Source organism: Aphanomyces invadans (assembly GCF_000520115.1).
Source record: "Aphanomyces invadans strain NJM9701 unplaced genomic scaffold supercont1.44, whole genome shotgun sequence".
Classification (NCBI taxonomy): domain Eukaryota; phylum Oomycota; class Saprolegniomycetes; order Saprolegniales; family Verrucalvaceae; genus Aphanomyces; species Aphanomyces invadans.
The window spans coordinates 508,500-521,778 of NW_008580189.1; the positions used below are offsets into that span (position 1 = coordinate 508,500).

The 13,279-nt window shown below is 53.8% G+C and overlaps 3 protein-coding genes across 12 annotated transcripts; 1 reads left to right on the forward strand and 2 right to left on the reverse strand.

The window, feature by feature from the left end:
* Positions 1-124: 124 nt before the first annotated feature.
* H310_12892 (hypothetical protein) lies at positions 125-3,686 on the forward strand. Of its 9 annotated transcripts, XM_008880147.1 has the most exons (19): positions 125-318; positions 378-736; positions 785-887; positions 928-1,022; positions 1,085-1,167; positions 1,215-1,288; positions 1,347-1,422; positions 1,472-1,644; positions 1,707-1,778; positions 1,838-1,931; positions 1,982-2,059; positions 2,112-2,168; positions 2,221-2,345; positions 2,394-2,448; positions 2,536-2,655; positions 2,981-3,076; positions 3,117-3,183; positions 3,232-3,339; positions 3,392-3,686. In XM_008880147.1, exons 1-19 carry the CDS (start codon positions 133-135, stop codon positions 3,573-3,575), a joined length of 2,205 nt encoding a protein of 734 aa, XP_008878369.1. In that variant the 5' UTR covers positions 125-132; the 3' UTR covers positions 3,576-3,686. The 9 variants fall into 9 exon arrangements, with proteins under 9 accessions (XP_008878369.1, XP_008878372.1, XP_008878365.1 ...); XM_008880150.1 differs by having other exon boundaries at positions 2,394-2,655; XM_008880143.1 differs by having other exon boundaries at positions 2,981-3,183.
* Positions 3,687-4,941: 1,255 nt separating this feature from the next.
* On the reverse strand, positions 4,942-7,643 carry H310_12893. 2 transcript variants are annotated; one of them, XM_008880152.1, is made up of 7 exons: positions 7,195-7,643; positions 6,937-7,131; positions 6,314-6,604; positions 6,141-6,221; positions 5,839-6,035; positions 5,518-5,782; positions 4,942-5,470 (listed from the first exon to the last, which is right to left on the reverse strand). In XM_008880152.1, the coding sequence occupies exons 1-7, from the start codon at positions 7,597-7,599 to the stop codon at positions 5,339-5,341; spliced, it is 1,566 nt and encodes a 521-aa protein (XP_008878374.1). In that variant the 5' UTR covers positions 7,600-7,643; the 3' UTR covers positions 4,942-5,338. The 2 variants fall into 2 exon arrangements, with proteins under 2 accessions (XP_008878374.1, XP_008878373.1); XM_008880151.1 differs by having other exon boundaries at positions 6,937-7,643.
* A 2,094-nt stretch (positions 7,644-9,737) lies between these two features.
* Positions 9,738-10,553, reverse strand: H310_12894 (hypothetical protein; the record flags this gene model as incomplete). The annotated part of the gene is made up of 2 exons (XM_008880153.1): positions 9,738-10,196; positions 10,239-10,553. 2 exons carry the CDS (start codon positions 10,551-10,553, stop codon positions 9,738-9,740), a joined length of 774 nt encoding a protein of 257 aa, XP_008878375.1.
* Between the last annotated feature and the right edge of the window lie 2,726 nt (positions 10,554-13,279).

Sequence of the window (13,279 nt, forward strand, 5' to 3'; positions counted from 1 at the left end):
TGATATGGCTCATCAAGTTTGGCGCAAAAATGGATTTTTGGGGTCACTTGAAAAAGAAATGTTGCCAGTAAACTCGAACAGAGGAAGTATTATTGATGATGATTTTATGCGGATTAATTGAAGTATTTTTTGATGGCAAACCCCACGCATGACGGTGGTGCCGCAGCAGCAACGCCGCCACGTCGGCGTAGGCCGGGTAAACACGGAAGCGACGTCTCCAACTTGGGAGAAGCTCTCGAATCGATACGTTTGGCCCAACGTGGCCGCGATGGTGAGGCTAGGGATGCCCCCTTGTCTGGTGGTGCTGCTATTCTCCACGTACGTCCTCCTCGGCCGTGCCGTGTTGTGGTGCCTCATGGTCTCCTCCTCTTGGCCAGCATCTTCAAAGCGGTGGGTTGACGGCACCACCAGCGCCAACGGTCTCTCGTGACGGTGGCATCCAAGTCCACCCCTCTCGATCGTTTACGAACCAGTCGGTGAAGATCGCCGTGCACTTGCCATGGACGGCCACGCCGCACCCGCGCACGCTCGTCCTCGGTCTGTTCCGAGCGAGTCTCAAGGACCAGTCGCGGCCCATCTTCATTCGATCGCTGCATTTCCAAGGGTCGACGTCGACGCGCGTCCAAGTTCGGGCGCCAAAAACGATCGGCGAGTTTGAGTTTCGCGTGTACGACGAGCTGTCGCCCGAGTCGCTCGTGCTGCCAGCGATGCCGCTGACCGTTGCCGTGAATCTCCCGTACACCACCACGTCTTTCGTACGTCTTACTTGGTTGCGTGGTCCTAGATACTTTGAGGAAAGCTCAAACACCCTTGAATCCAAGCTCGACCATGCCGTCGCGACCCAGGACATCCAAGCTGCCGTGGCGGCCATCATGGCATATGCCAGGGTACGAGAATCTAGTCAACGCCACACAAACATGTCTGCAGGTCCTGGAGGCCGTGCCGACGCTGTATCCAGCGCATGGAGCCCGCCTTAGCGGACTCTTGACGCGCCTCTTGGAGCTTCGGTGGGATATGGAAGAGTACGCAAATCAACATGTTATGCCACGTTGGAGCGAGAAATGGGTGGTTGAGATGCGTGTAGGTGGCATGACAAAGCCGACGACGGTGCCGAGAGCAGCGTCCATGGCGCGCTGCGATCTTTTCTCCACACGGTCGAAGCCAACCGTACGACGAGTTTGAACGACCCAGGACCAGTTTGACCACGAGTGTAGGCCACGTCTGGGACATCGTGGACCCCGCGACGCACCAAGCCATTGACTTTGCGCAGCGCCACGAGTACTGCGGGGTTCGTTTGCGTTCGTTTGCCAAGCGATTTGATGTTCGAGGCGGGATATGGGGTGTAGGTCGTCGATCGATACTTTTCGTCGTTTGCCGCCAAGCAAGACTTTTGGTCGGTGCACGTCGGCGTGCGGCCGCAGGGTACGAAAAACTCATGGCCGTGCACGTTTGTGAGAGCATGCATGGACAGAAACGACGTTGTCCACGTGGTGGCCCGCGCTCCACGTCGCCACCAACGTCTGGATGGACGATTTGTGCCGTCAACTCATGCCTGATTTGGCTGCGTTCTCCGCCACCCGCCAAACCATCTACGAGCGGGTCAGCGCGGTCGTTCAAACGATTCCGACGCCGCCCAACACAACGGTAGCCATCCATGCACGTGGGCGGCGGCCGGACGCGTGCGTTCAATGGCAGGCGCATTCTAGGTCGCGCTGGACGTGTTTGGTTCATCCAACAACTTTTTCGGGTCCATGGCGAGCGACATGGACATGTGCTTGGTGCGCCAGGGGGGGGGTCGAGAGCACTTCACAGACGACTGGCATGTGGCTGGCTGTAGGTCGTGCAGCCTCCCGTGCAAGACCCCAAGATCAAGCAGCGGCTGCTGCAGCTCCTCATTGCACGGCTTCCTCCCACCCAGTTTGCGCACGTGGGTACGTTTCCTGGTCGCTGTGACCGCGCCAAGTTATCCTTGTCTGTCTAGATACGGCCCGCCTCACGGCGCGCATTCCCATTGTGATGTTCCAAGACATTGCGTCGACGATCGAGTGCGACGTGTGCGGTATGGCCGATGTATCAACAGCCAGCAGACCAACATGATGTGGCTTGCGCAGTCGAGAATGCCCTGGCCCTGCGCAACACGCGCCTCCTACGCACGTACGCGTTGATCGGTACACACGTTTTAGTGTCGATGGCTCGCCACCAAGTGCGCTCATGTGGCAGACCCGCGCGTCCGGCAACTCGCGTATCTTCTCAAGCACTGGGTCAAGCAGCGCGGCATCAACAACGCCGCGGATGGCACGCTGAGTTCGTACGGCTACATCCTCTTGCTGCTGCATTATTTGCAGGTACGCACGGTTCAACGCACGCGGCATGAGTGCTCACTCGGGTCACAGCGAACGGAGCCACCGGTGCTCCCCGTCCTGCAAACACTGCCCCCGACGTGGCAAGGTAGTGTCTGGGATGTATCACTGTGTTTCGGGGACGTCGGACGAGGTGGCGCATGGCTTGACTCGCCGCGCCGTTTTTTCCACGTAGGCGCGATTCGATGCGGATGCTTGCGTGGCGACCCGCCCTGTCGTTTTCGAAGCCCGACATGTGCGTTGACGGAGCGCCTGGACGAGAGCGGGTTGCCCTCGGTGGTGTTTCAAGGCCACGGTACGACCAAGTGTCTATCGGATCGCGTGCTCTCTTGTCTCTTTCGTGGCTCCATGCGTTCTCTGGTCGTGTGTTGCCGCCATATCGTGGTGCATGCAATCGGGACGTGGCTTGAAAGTGGCGTGTGTCGAATGGACATCGAACCACATCGTCGTGGTGGTGGCAAATGTCGAGAGTCGATGCGGTGTTGTGCATTCGCGTTCTTGTTGCGGCATGTTGGTGCATGTGCTGTCGTCCTCGACAGGCATGGGCGTGATGGATTCGATCGCCACGACCGGCGTCTCTAGGCAACGCGATGGCAGCGACTGACCATCGGAGTCGATAGAAACCTACTTTTTCGACCCCGTCCAGGACATGCAGTGGCAGTGGCTGCATCAGTTTGCCGCGGCCAACACGCAGTCCGTGGCCCAGCTCTGGCTCGGTATACCGCGCGTCGCTCGACGTTGTCCACGTTGTCGTAGGTTTGTTTCAGTATTTCGACACATCGTTCGACTACGCGTCGCATGTGGTGTCGATTCGAATGGCGCGGTACGGCCTTTGACTCGATAAACGTGCCACCATGCCGACTCGCGGTAGACCGCTGTTCAAGGCGGAGAAGGCGCAGTGGAAATATCACGCGCGCCTCATGATTGAGGACCCGTTCGAGTTGGAGTATGACGTGGCCCATGTTGTCAAAGGCGCCAAGTACGTGTCGAGATCCAAGGCGCGCATTTTGTTGTTCATCACGGCGTCGTAGGTTCAAGCTCACGCGGCAAGAATGGGCCAAGATGCATTGGACATTGAGCCAAGCCAACGTGGACGAAGTAGCCGACGCCGATGCCGTGCTCGGCCAGCTCTTTCAGAAACGACACGATGGTGTCCGTGCGAAAGACGCCAGTGACAACGACACTGGCGGCGGCGGCGGCGATGTGGCTACTTAACTCGCAACGACGTGTCTCTCGGTGCCTCGCAGTGTGCGGACGGCACACCACCGACCGTACCGCGCGATGCACTGACTAAACGATCGAATTCAGACGCTTTGTCCGGTCGCACGACACTGTGTCCATGATGGAGGGAAGTGTGTGCTGTGGTGCTTCGAATGGACGTCATTTGCTGCTGGCATGCACTGCCATGCCGCAATGGTCACGCAATGGCCGTGAAGGATGGGATGGCCGTCGACTGCGCAGGATCGACTCGTCTTCCCCATGCACGCGATATCTCGGTTGTTATGCTGGCATGCCGACCGACGACTGCGTCCGCTGCGATAGCCCACTCGTCCTGTTTTCGTCGCACTCGTTGGTGTGCTCCGTGGCACGTTGTCCGGGCACCCACGGCACAGGAACCGCTGTCGAGTTTGGCGACTCGGACCACATACGACGCTTGGCAGTGGCGCATGACGCTCGTTCATGCCACGTGTCCCCATGCTGGTACACCATCGTCGACTGCGCTGTAGCCCGCATGACCAGGTCAATCACCCAACGACCGCTTCCTTGGAGAGAGGATGGATGTCGAACTTTGCCGATGTCGAGACATGCACGTTGAGACCAGACAGGGTGGCCCGAACTCGCGAATGCGTGTCATGCCCAGCGCGAAGTCGTCCCAGCGTACACCACGTTCTTGTTGAAACGAGTGTGTCGGCGTACGAGACGTGGTCGCCTCTGCTTGTGACGTTGGTGCGATCTCGACCTTGCAAGCCGTCTGCCGTTCAACTTTGCAATAGCCACATGCCGTCAAGGGAGGAGATACATCCCAAGACGACGGCCGCGATGTGGCGGATGGCCTGAAACCAAGTGGTGGGCGTCATCGGGGTCACGAATCGAGGTGTGCGACGACGTCGCTCAAGTGGGGCGCGGCCTCGATGTGGTTGTCTCGATCCACTTCCACCCGACACACTGGCCGCGCGCGATATCGCGTAAACAACGTCGGCGTAAAGCAGCAGCGCGCGACGGGATGCGTAAGCCAGTGCGACGCCAGCAAGCCACCACGGCGATTTTCAGCGTGCGTGCACACGACGTGCGCGCCGCCAAACGACTTTGTCGCAACACTTGAACGAAAATGGCGACCGGGCGCTTTGTGCAACGACTGCCAACGTTCGAGGGTTCCATCGTGGCGTGCTCTACCGCGCACAAACAACACCTAACGCGGCCGCCACCCCTGAACGCGCTCTCCGGCCAAGTTTGTCATGCGTCCCGAGCACAAAGAACCGCAACGAACGGCGTGGTTGGTCATCGCGCCATCCACGGGGATGCTTTTCTGGTGGACCGGCGTCGTCTGCGCTCCACGGGAACGATCATTCGTTCCCCCGCATGTTGTACGTACGTGTTCGATTGGAATAATACCTGGCGCGTCATTGCTGTCCAAAGAGTCGCCAGCAATGCGCCTCTACGACAAACGAGATATGCGACCACTTGTCAGCTATCCGACTGCCCCATGCACCGATCGCTACAACGACCGTGTTGGCAAGATGCATGTCTTGTGGGGCATGCGCCCCAATCGAAACGCCCCCGCACCGTCGTTTTGTTTTACATGGACGACATGCGTGACTCGGTCGAGTTTGTTTCAATCAACTGGTCGACTTGGTCGACGGGCATTCGTTGTGCGGTCGGACTCCCTGCGTCATGCAAGTGCTTTGAGCGCGCTTTGATAGTTTTTTTCTCGTCTTGCGTGTTCGAGCACATGGACTTTGGCAGCACATCAAATTTGGTCACATCACACTGCAATTGTCTGCGGTGCCGGCGACACCGCTCTGCCGCCGTGAAGGCGCGCCGGCGCTTGGCGGCTGACCCAACTGCATCCGTCGCTGTTGGTTGTAATGGCGCTCGGCGTCCGCTTGCATCTACAACCCGGATGACGACCCGATCACGCTTCAGTGTCCTTTCGTACCTGGAGTTCTTCTGCCGTTAAAATCAACAGCGACGGGTCGTTGCTGCCGCCAGGACGTAGTGGTGGAGGCTGCTGGGGTCGAACGATCGACGTCACCGCCTCACTTTGTCGAGCTGGCGACGATGGCCGCAGCGGCGGCGCTGCCATGCCCGTGGGGCTGTTTTTTGTCGTTCCTTGAGGGCTTGGTCGCTTGGCATGGCGTACGAATAGCGCGTCGGCTTCATCTTCTTCTTGCTGCAGCTTCAACGCCAACGCATAATCGTCCCTACCATCCAAGTTTTCGTCGAACACGATTGCAATGTAGACCAACGTGCACCGTACGCTAGTGTTGCGGCTGCCGCGATCGACGGACTATCGCGCGATGGGACAGCGGGTCGCGGAGCAGGCACTGGCGCGACCAGCGGAGCCTCGTCGTGAACAGTTCCCGACGATGGAGGCTGCAGCAACTCTTTTTGCTTGGTTGTGTCCCCAACCACAGGTGCAAACGTCATCGTGTAGTACTCCGAGTCGCCGTCAATCTACACCACCCGGACCACGTGTGAGCGAATGCGTGGAGCCCGTCATCGACACGGCAAACGACCACTCCATGCGCCGCGCATTCGTATGCACGAGGATAGAGGCACCTGTTCGAGCTTTTCCCAAATGACGTGGGGCTCGTCGAAGTACCCAGTGTCCGTGACAAGCAAATACAACGCGCCTTCCATCTACAAGCATCCGCCGTCCCAGGTCTGCATGAGTCGGTGTGCACGGCGGCGCGAGCGACGGACGGGGCTGCGCCACGCGCTTCCATGCGTACCTTGAAGATCGTGGCAAAGTGGTTGTTTCGGAAAAACACGGCCAGTTCCCGCTCCTTCATGTGTTCGTGGAGTCGAATCAACCCAACGTACGTCAATTGAGTGGCGCTGTCGGCCAAGAACGCATCGATGACGGGACCGTTGGCGGCGATTTGATTCAGCTTGAGCGCCGCGTCGTCCATCGACAGGCTGCGCTCCTTCATCAGGGTCGGAAGCGTCTGCTCCTTTGGCGCCGCGCACATGCTGTGGTAGTCAATGAGCTGGTCGACGACCTGATTGTACGACTTGTGCGCCTACACACGGTCGCGCGGATGACATTGGCCGCTACCACAACAACAACTCCATCGACGTGGATGAACCAAACACACATGATTATTGCTTCCATCATCCTGCAACTCGTTCGGGCCATGGGCACATGCAATCAGGTCGCAATGGCCATTCGTAAAACACATATCAACAAGCACGACGGGAGCGGCATGGGTTCGCATCACAGGAGTCATCCTCATGGCATAGCAAGAGCAACACATGACGTCGCCTCCCGACAAAGGAGATGCATGTACGTGGTTCGAGAGGCTAGGCCACTCCCACCCATTCCACACGACCAACCGAGTCGTGCATGACGTACCAGGAGAGAATACGCGACTGTGTCCTGGGGATCGACAACCCAGCCATGGACGAGGCGCATGTCGAGGAGATCGAAGATCGCGCAGGCGTTGGTGTATTCAAAGGCGCAGATATCGTGGAACTGCACATTCACGTCGAGGCCGACTTGGAGCGTTTGCAACAAGGCCACCACCTCGTTCAAGAGGACCCGTTCGGCCTGGTGGACAGATCGACGCATGGGGTCGACGACGTGAGTGATGATGGATCAGGCATGTTTTACCTCGTTGAAGTTGCGATTCGTGTGAAGAAGTCTGTTTTCGACTATGTGGACGACATCGCGCGCGAATATGTAGCTGGACGTTCCAGACGTGTGCAGCACGGCGTCGATGCTCACGTGGCCGCGAAGGAGAAGGACGTTGCAGATCGCGAGAAGTGGGCATGGGCCGTTGATATTCTGGCAAATGTACGACACGTTGCGCTGGAGGAACGTTGTGTGCTTGACCCAATAGTACGGTTCTTGTTGTCGAGGCGATCGTTTCGGCGTCGACGATGGGGACGTTTTCGGTGACGTTGACGTCGCGTCACTGGATGGCGTGGCAGCAACCGCGTTGCTACTAGCCATAGGAGCTGTCGTTGTGGCTGTCGTCGGCATGCTCTCGGCCACCGTCGTCGGTTCTCCTCCCATGGCGGCCGCGAGGGTGCCGGAAGAAGAATTCTGGCGATGTTCTGGGAATTGAAAGTGTTTTCACCAATCAGATGCGTGCGATGACCACACCCAGCCAATCAAAATACAGTAATTCACCAAGGTCGGATCCTGAACAAGAGCATCGCATGAGGTGGTGGCACCAGCGGCCCTCTCTACGCCATGGACTGCAGTAGAAGGAAAGGCCAGGACTGCTGCAACCGGAGCACGATACTGTAGGTGTGTGTCTGTGCCCTCAAAGTCGTATTGTCCATCTTAACGGAAGACTCTTTCCCTTCTTAGAGTGACAGCGACATGGGTGGCGTCATATACAGCGCCCGAACTCCCTCTGACCGACGATCCTCTCGCGCGATGGACGTTGTGATCGCCCAGGCTGTCAGTTGCTGACATGCCATTCTGTGTCAGGTTGTTTCCAGAGTCGTGTGTCCGACGAGGACCGGCCTGTGTTCCTCGTCAAGTTTCCATGTACTACAATATATTTTTTATGGAACGAAAATGTACGTTTTTGCCAAAACTTGCCTGTTAGCAAATAGTACAGTACATTTCACAATATGTCGAGTGATATTATCGCGCGTGGAGTTCCACTTGCCTTCCACAGGGGACATGTATGTGTTACTGCTGTTGTTTGCTACGGGACAGTTCACAATTATCGATGGCACGTTGACTTGGCAGCTTGGACGCTGCCTGCAACGCTGGCTGTAGCGCTGGAACACATTGGATGGCGATTCCAAAGCAATACTGATTCCAAGAGCTCGCTTCGCCTTCGCTGGGCAGAGCGAGCAAGACTGCGGCTTCAAGTTTCGGTGCGAAAAGCACGACATTCCTCAGACCTTGGACTCGATCATATTCCAAATCAAGAGAATATATACTTCGAAGTATATAATAGACAGATTCGCAAATAGAATCCACACGAATTTCACTGCAAGAATTTACAAAAAGTCTCACAGGAAATTTCCTGTGGTGAAGTGATTTCGCTACAGGAAAATTGTCAGTCGCCAGGCAATGACGAACAACGAAGCGCTCTTGTTGCCACTTGCGGCTCTTCTATTGACATGTATGGTTCAGACGTCCCGTGCAATCACTATCCCAAGTACTCGATTTGACTTTGCCGCTCAGACGGATGCAGACTGCCTCTTTAAATTTCGCTTCAGCAAGTGGGAGATCGTCGAGCTCGTTAAACTGCTTCGCCTCCCGGACACGATTGTAAGCCCAAGCAGGCACCGAGCAACCGCTCTCGAAGCTCTTTGCATCCTTTTGAATCGGTTAGCTTGGCCGCATCGTCTTGGATCGATGACGGAAACGTTTGGGCGAAGTCGAGAAGCCCTGTCATGCATTGCAAACTCAGTCATGCTGCACATCCACACCGAATTCTCCTCATTGCTGCGTTGGGACCACAGACGATTAGATGGTCAATGGATGAAGCTTTGCGGCGATGCCATTCATCGTGCAGGAGCCCCGCTGGAAACATGCATTGGATTCATCGACGGGACCGTCCGCGAGATATGCAGACCGGGCAAAAAGGTTCAAAAAGCGGCCTTCAATGGGCACAAGGTGAGTCGGTGGGTATCGTCAAGTAGTTGACTGTCATATATGTAGCGGAAACATGCCCTGAAGTACCAAGCTGTCACCTCGCCCGATGGAATTATCGTTCACTTGCATGGGCCGGAGCCAGGATCACGTCATGACGCTTACCTCTTGGCCAGAAGCAATTTGGTTGAAAATTTGCAAGACAGACTCTTTGTCAATAGAAGTCAGTATGTAATTTACGGAGATCCTGCTTATGGGAACAATGATGTGATTATATCTGGGTTTAAAGGGGCATCTTTGAACGCTCAAGAAGCAGAATTCAATCGTCAAATGAGTGCCGTTCGAGTGAGCGTAGAGTGGGGTTTCGGCATTGTTCGCAAGCTGTGGACATTTGTGGACTACAAGGGCAATCAAAAACTGTGGTTGCAGGCGGTTGGGATGCAGTACTCTGTTGCGGTACTCCTGACAAATATTCATACCTGCATGCGAGGAGGTAACCAAATATCCAGTTACTTCGGCATCTAGAAACCAACCCCAAGTGAGTACTTACTTGAAAAGCGCCAAAGATTAAAAATACAAAATTGTTTTTTGAGTTAACTCTCACACAACTTCTTCGCCAAACCACTAAGCAAGTCAATAGTGCTTTGCATGAACTGGAGTTGTGATTGACGCTCTTGTTGTTCAAGAGCAAATCTTGCTTCCCTTTCGGCCTTGTCAAGCAGGTATCGCTGTTCTTCAAGCTCTACTTTCCGCTGCAGCAACGCATTTGACTCCCTCTTGGCTTCAAGCTCGGCTCGCTTGAATTCGTTCGACGCATCGATCATCGACATAATGTCGACAACGGCAGAGGCAGCATCCTTCAGCGCCGACGGCCCCTTCGCTTCTTTCACCTTTGACGGACCTGGGTCTTCATCAAGACCGTTTGCCTCCGCCTTGCGTTTCAATGTTACGAGAGCTGCCTCGCGGACTCGATGGCCGTCCGACTCTCGCTTGTCTTGCTTCTTGATTTTCTCGTCCTTCAACGCTTTCTTGGCCCTGACAGCGTTCTCCATCTACAGTGCATGTTGTCAGAGGGATCAAACGAGGTCACAAACCATATCTGCAAGGTCTTGAAGGAGCTGGTCCCTCTCGTTGTACTCCTCCTCGGTGCCTGACGCTCGCAATGATTTGACAGTATCCTTCTTGAATGCCGCAATGAGATCATCGAGGCGCTTACGGCATCCAGCCGTCGTCAAGTCGGGACCATGTAATTGTCGCATGTGCTCGGCAATTTCTTCCCATCGAGCAGAAGCTTGTCCATACGGAGCATCATGTGGGCATACGAACATGGCCTCCTTGAGGAGATCAATGTCAACTTGAGTGGTGAAGCGGTAAGCTGTCTTTCGCTTGCTTCCTTCTACCTCGCTCATCCTATGGGTGGCCTGTGGGGCAAATGATTTCTATTGGCTGCCTTGTGTGGATTTGTCATCCCTGTGGGGCAGACTTCACAGGAAAATTTTGGCAGCAAATTTCCCTGTGAGATCTGACAAAGGCTCCACAGGGAAAGTTCACAGGAAAAATCTTGTAGCGAAATCTGTCCAATACATCTGTGTGAGTTTTACACTAACGTAAGAGACCAATTAATTGTGCACGGACCAATTGATTGTGCTCCAAAACCACCCAATCCGAGAGCGTAAAAATGTCGCGGCAAATCCTCCATAATGTCATACGGCACTTGTCAATTGGCGCCACGATGGCACACCCACGGTTCCGGTACAAACGCAAGGAATTGGACGATGCCGTCCGTCGTGTGTTGGATGGTACTAGTGGGAAGCAAGTGTCAAGTGCCACACATATACCTTACAATACACTGATGATGCATGCTCGCGCTGAGAAGTCCGGAAAGGACCGCGCGCGACGGCGTCCTGGTCCGAAGACTGCGCTAGCAAAGAGTTGCGAAGATGATCTTGTTTCCTTGATAACGGCAATGCAACGTGATGGATACCCTCTCGTTCGTCAAGCAGTCATGATCAAGGCATCGCAGCTGATGCGGAAGATCGACCCCTCACACACAAGATTGTCAAGTGGTTAGTACAAGCGCTTCCGTCAGCGTCACCCGATTTTGACCCGCCGAATTGCTCAAGTCACCAGTCATGCAAGAAACTCCGTCGACCCCGCAGGTGTCGAGCGCTTGCACGAGACACTGTCGAAGACGATATCCGAATACGGTCTCACTGCTGAGCGCATATTCAACATGGACGAGACGGCGTTTACGTCACGCAAAAAGGGAAGTTCTGTTATTGCGCTGAAGGGATCCCAAAATGTGTGGGCTAAATCAGTTTGTCCGAATTTTCACTTGTCTATTGTTGCATGTGCTAGTGCTTCTGGTGTTGTATTGCCCCCATTGTTTCTGTTTCCTGGTGACACGGTTGAAAAAATATTGAGAGCGGAGTGTTCGGTGTAAAATGCAACAATTTCTACCTCCCCAATGGGTTTCATGAATGAGGAATCTTTCACGGAGTGGATTAAACATTTTTCAAAAACCCTCAATGTTTCTCGCCCAGTTTTGTTGATTTTCGACGGTCTAGCATCCCATTATTCACAAGCAATTGTTGAATTATGTACCTCAATGAAAATTATCTTGCTTTGTCTTCCTTCAAATGCTACGCATTTATTTCAACCACTGGATGTTGCTGTGTTTGGCCCGTATAATACTGAAATCCGTAGAGCAATTTTTGATGGAATGATCAATGATGGTACGCATTTTTACGATTAAAATCGGGCACTGATGTAACAATAGATACTGGCGATCTTCACTCCATTTCGAAGGCATCGGCCCTCCGCATCGCGTCCGCAGCTTGGAAGGCGCGAATGTTGCCTACAAATGTTGTTAGTGGATTTACTTCCACTGGGCTCTGGCCTGTTTCAATCGAGAACATGATGAAACGCTACAACCTTTTTAAAGACGGTGGTGTACCAAGATCGTACCTGGACGCCTTCTGGATTGAGCGGCGTCAGGTCTTGAGGACCGAGATGCTGTCCTTGCCTGCGAATGCGAAGAAAAAAAAGTCTCAGCGCAAACGAATTGACGTCGGTGGAAGAATCCTTACCTTGGATCTCTTGAACGAGATCGACAAGACCAAAGAAGAGCGACTGGCTGCGGCCAAGTTGAAGGCGTCCCTACAAGAAAAGCGTGGGAGGCATGGGAAGAGAGGGAAGCGAATCACCTTGTCGAAGGTTGTGTTGGAATGGGCCGCCACCGCAGCGATACGTGGCTTAAAACCTTTGCCTGACGGTCAGATTAGGATTAGCAACAGTGAGGTTGTCGTGTAATACTGCATACATACTTGTCCGTGCATTCCAGGGCTTGTGCTTGTCAAAATTGGAGCGTGGCCAACCTGTGTAAATGAAATACCTCCGTTTGTCTGATGTTTACCTCTTGACACTTGTTACCCTATGCGCGAAAAATATATGCAATTTTGCATACAAAACGGAAGTTTAAATAGTGCACAAACAATTGGTCGTATCGTGCTAGCTGAATTTGCTTACATTCTTTCACTTTTGGAAGTCGCAAGACTCGCAATTGGACAGGTAATGTGCCCTGTCGAATTGCTCGTTGTCTCAGCTTCATGAGGCGCATTTTGGAGTTTGAATTTGATGCCTCTACGCTGAGTAACATGAAGTCTACCTTGAGGTCTCAAAAAGTGCACAAACAATTGGTCCCTTACGTTACAAAATTTGTTGCGCATCAATTCTTGTGTGAATGCTACATTTTCACTAGACAATTTCACAAAAATATATCGACAGCAAAATCCATAAAAAATCTACGTTAAATTCAACTCCCGAGTTTAGCTCATCTTCGCACTATAGAACTCCAAAGTTCGAGTGATACTATGTTACAATAGCCTGCACCTCGACTTGAAGTTTGTATTCTTTATCGGTCGTGATTTTGTTTTTGTAATGTATATTCGCTTGTACTTCTGATCGGGTATTTCTCAAGATCACCCAACGAGTGGAAATATTTCTCACGATCGTCCAAGTTGAACGTACGTGAGGTACTACGAAGTATTTTTACTGAAGTCCCCCCGACTTGGACACAGCACAAAATACGAAGTTCTCGCAGTTAATCAATTTCTGGAGATATTACTTATCATAG

What these genes read in the sequence shown, in the direction of transcription:
- H310_12892 (XM_008880150.1), top strand. Translation starts at nt 133, where the DNA reads ATGGCAAACCCCACGCATGACGGTGGTGCCGCAGCAGCAACGCCGCCA. An exon ending in AGCGCCACGAGTACTGCGGG is followed by an intron (nt 1,289 to 1,346) that starts GTTCGTTTGCGT and finishes TATGGGGTGTAG; the next exon opens with GTCGTCGATCGATACTTTTC. An exon ending in CGTGGCCCAGCTCTGGCTCG is followed by an intron (nt 3,077 to 3,116) that starts GTATACCGCGCG and finishes ACGTTGTCGTAG; the next exon opens with GTTTGTTTCAGTATTTCGAC.
- H310_12893 (XM_008880152.1), bottom strand. Translation starts at nt 7,599, where the DNA reads ATGGGAGGAGAACCGACGACGGTGGCCGAGAGCATGCCGACGACAGCC. An exon ending in CGAATCGCAACTTCAACGAG is followed by an intron (nt 7,132 to 7,194) that starts GTAAAACATGCC and finishes TCTGTCCACCAG; the next exon opens with GCCGAACGGGTCCTCTTGAA. An exon ending in CAGTCGCGTATTCTCTCCTG is followed by an intron (nt 6,605 to 6,936) that starts GTACGTCATGCA and finishes GACCGTGTGTAG; the next exon opens with GCGCACAAGTCGTACAATCA.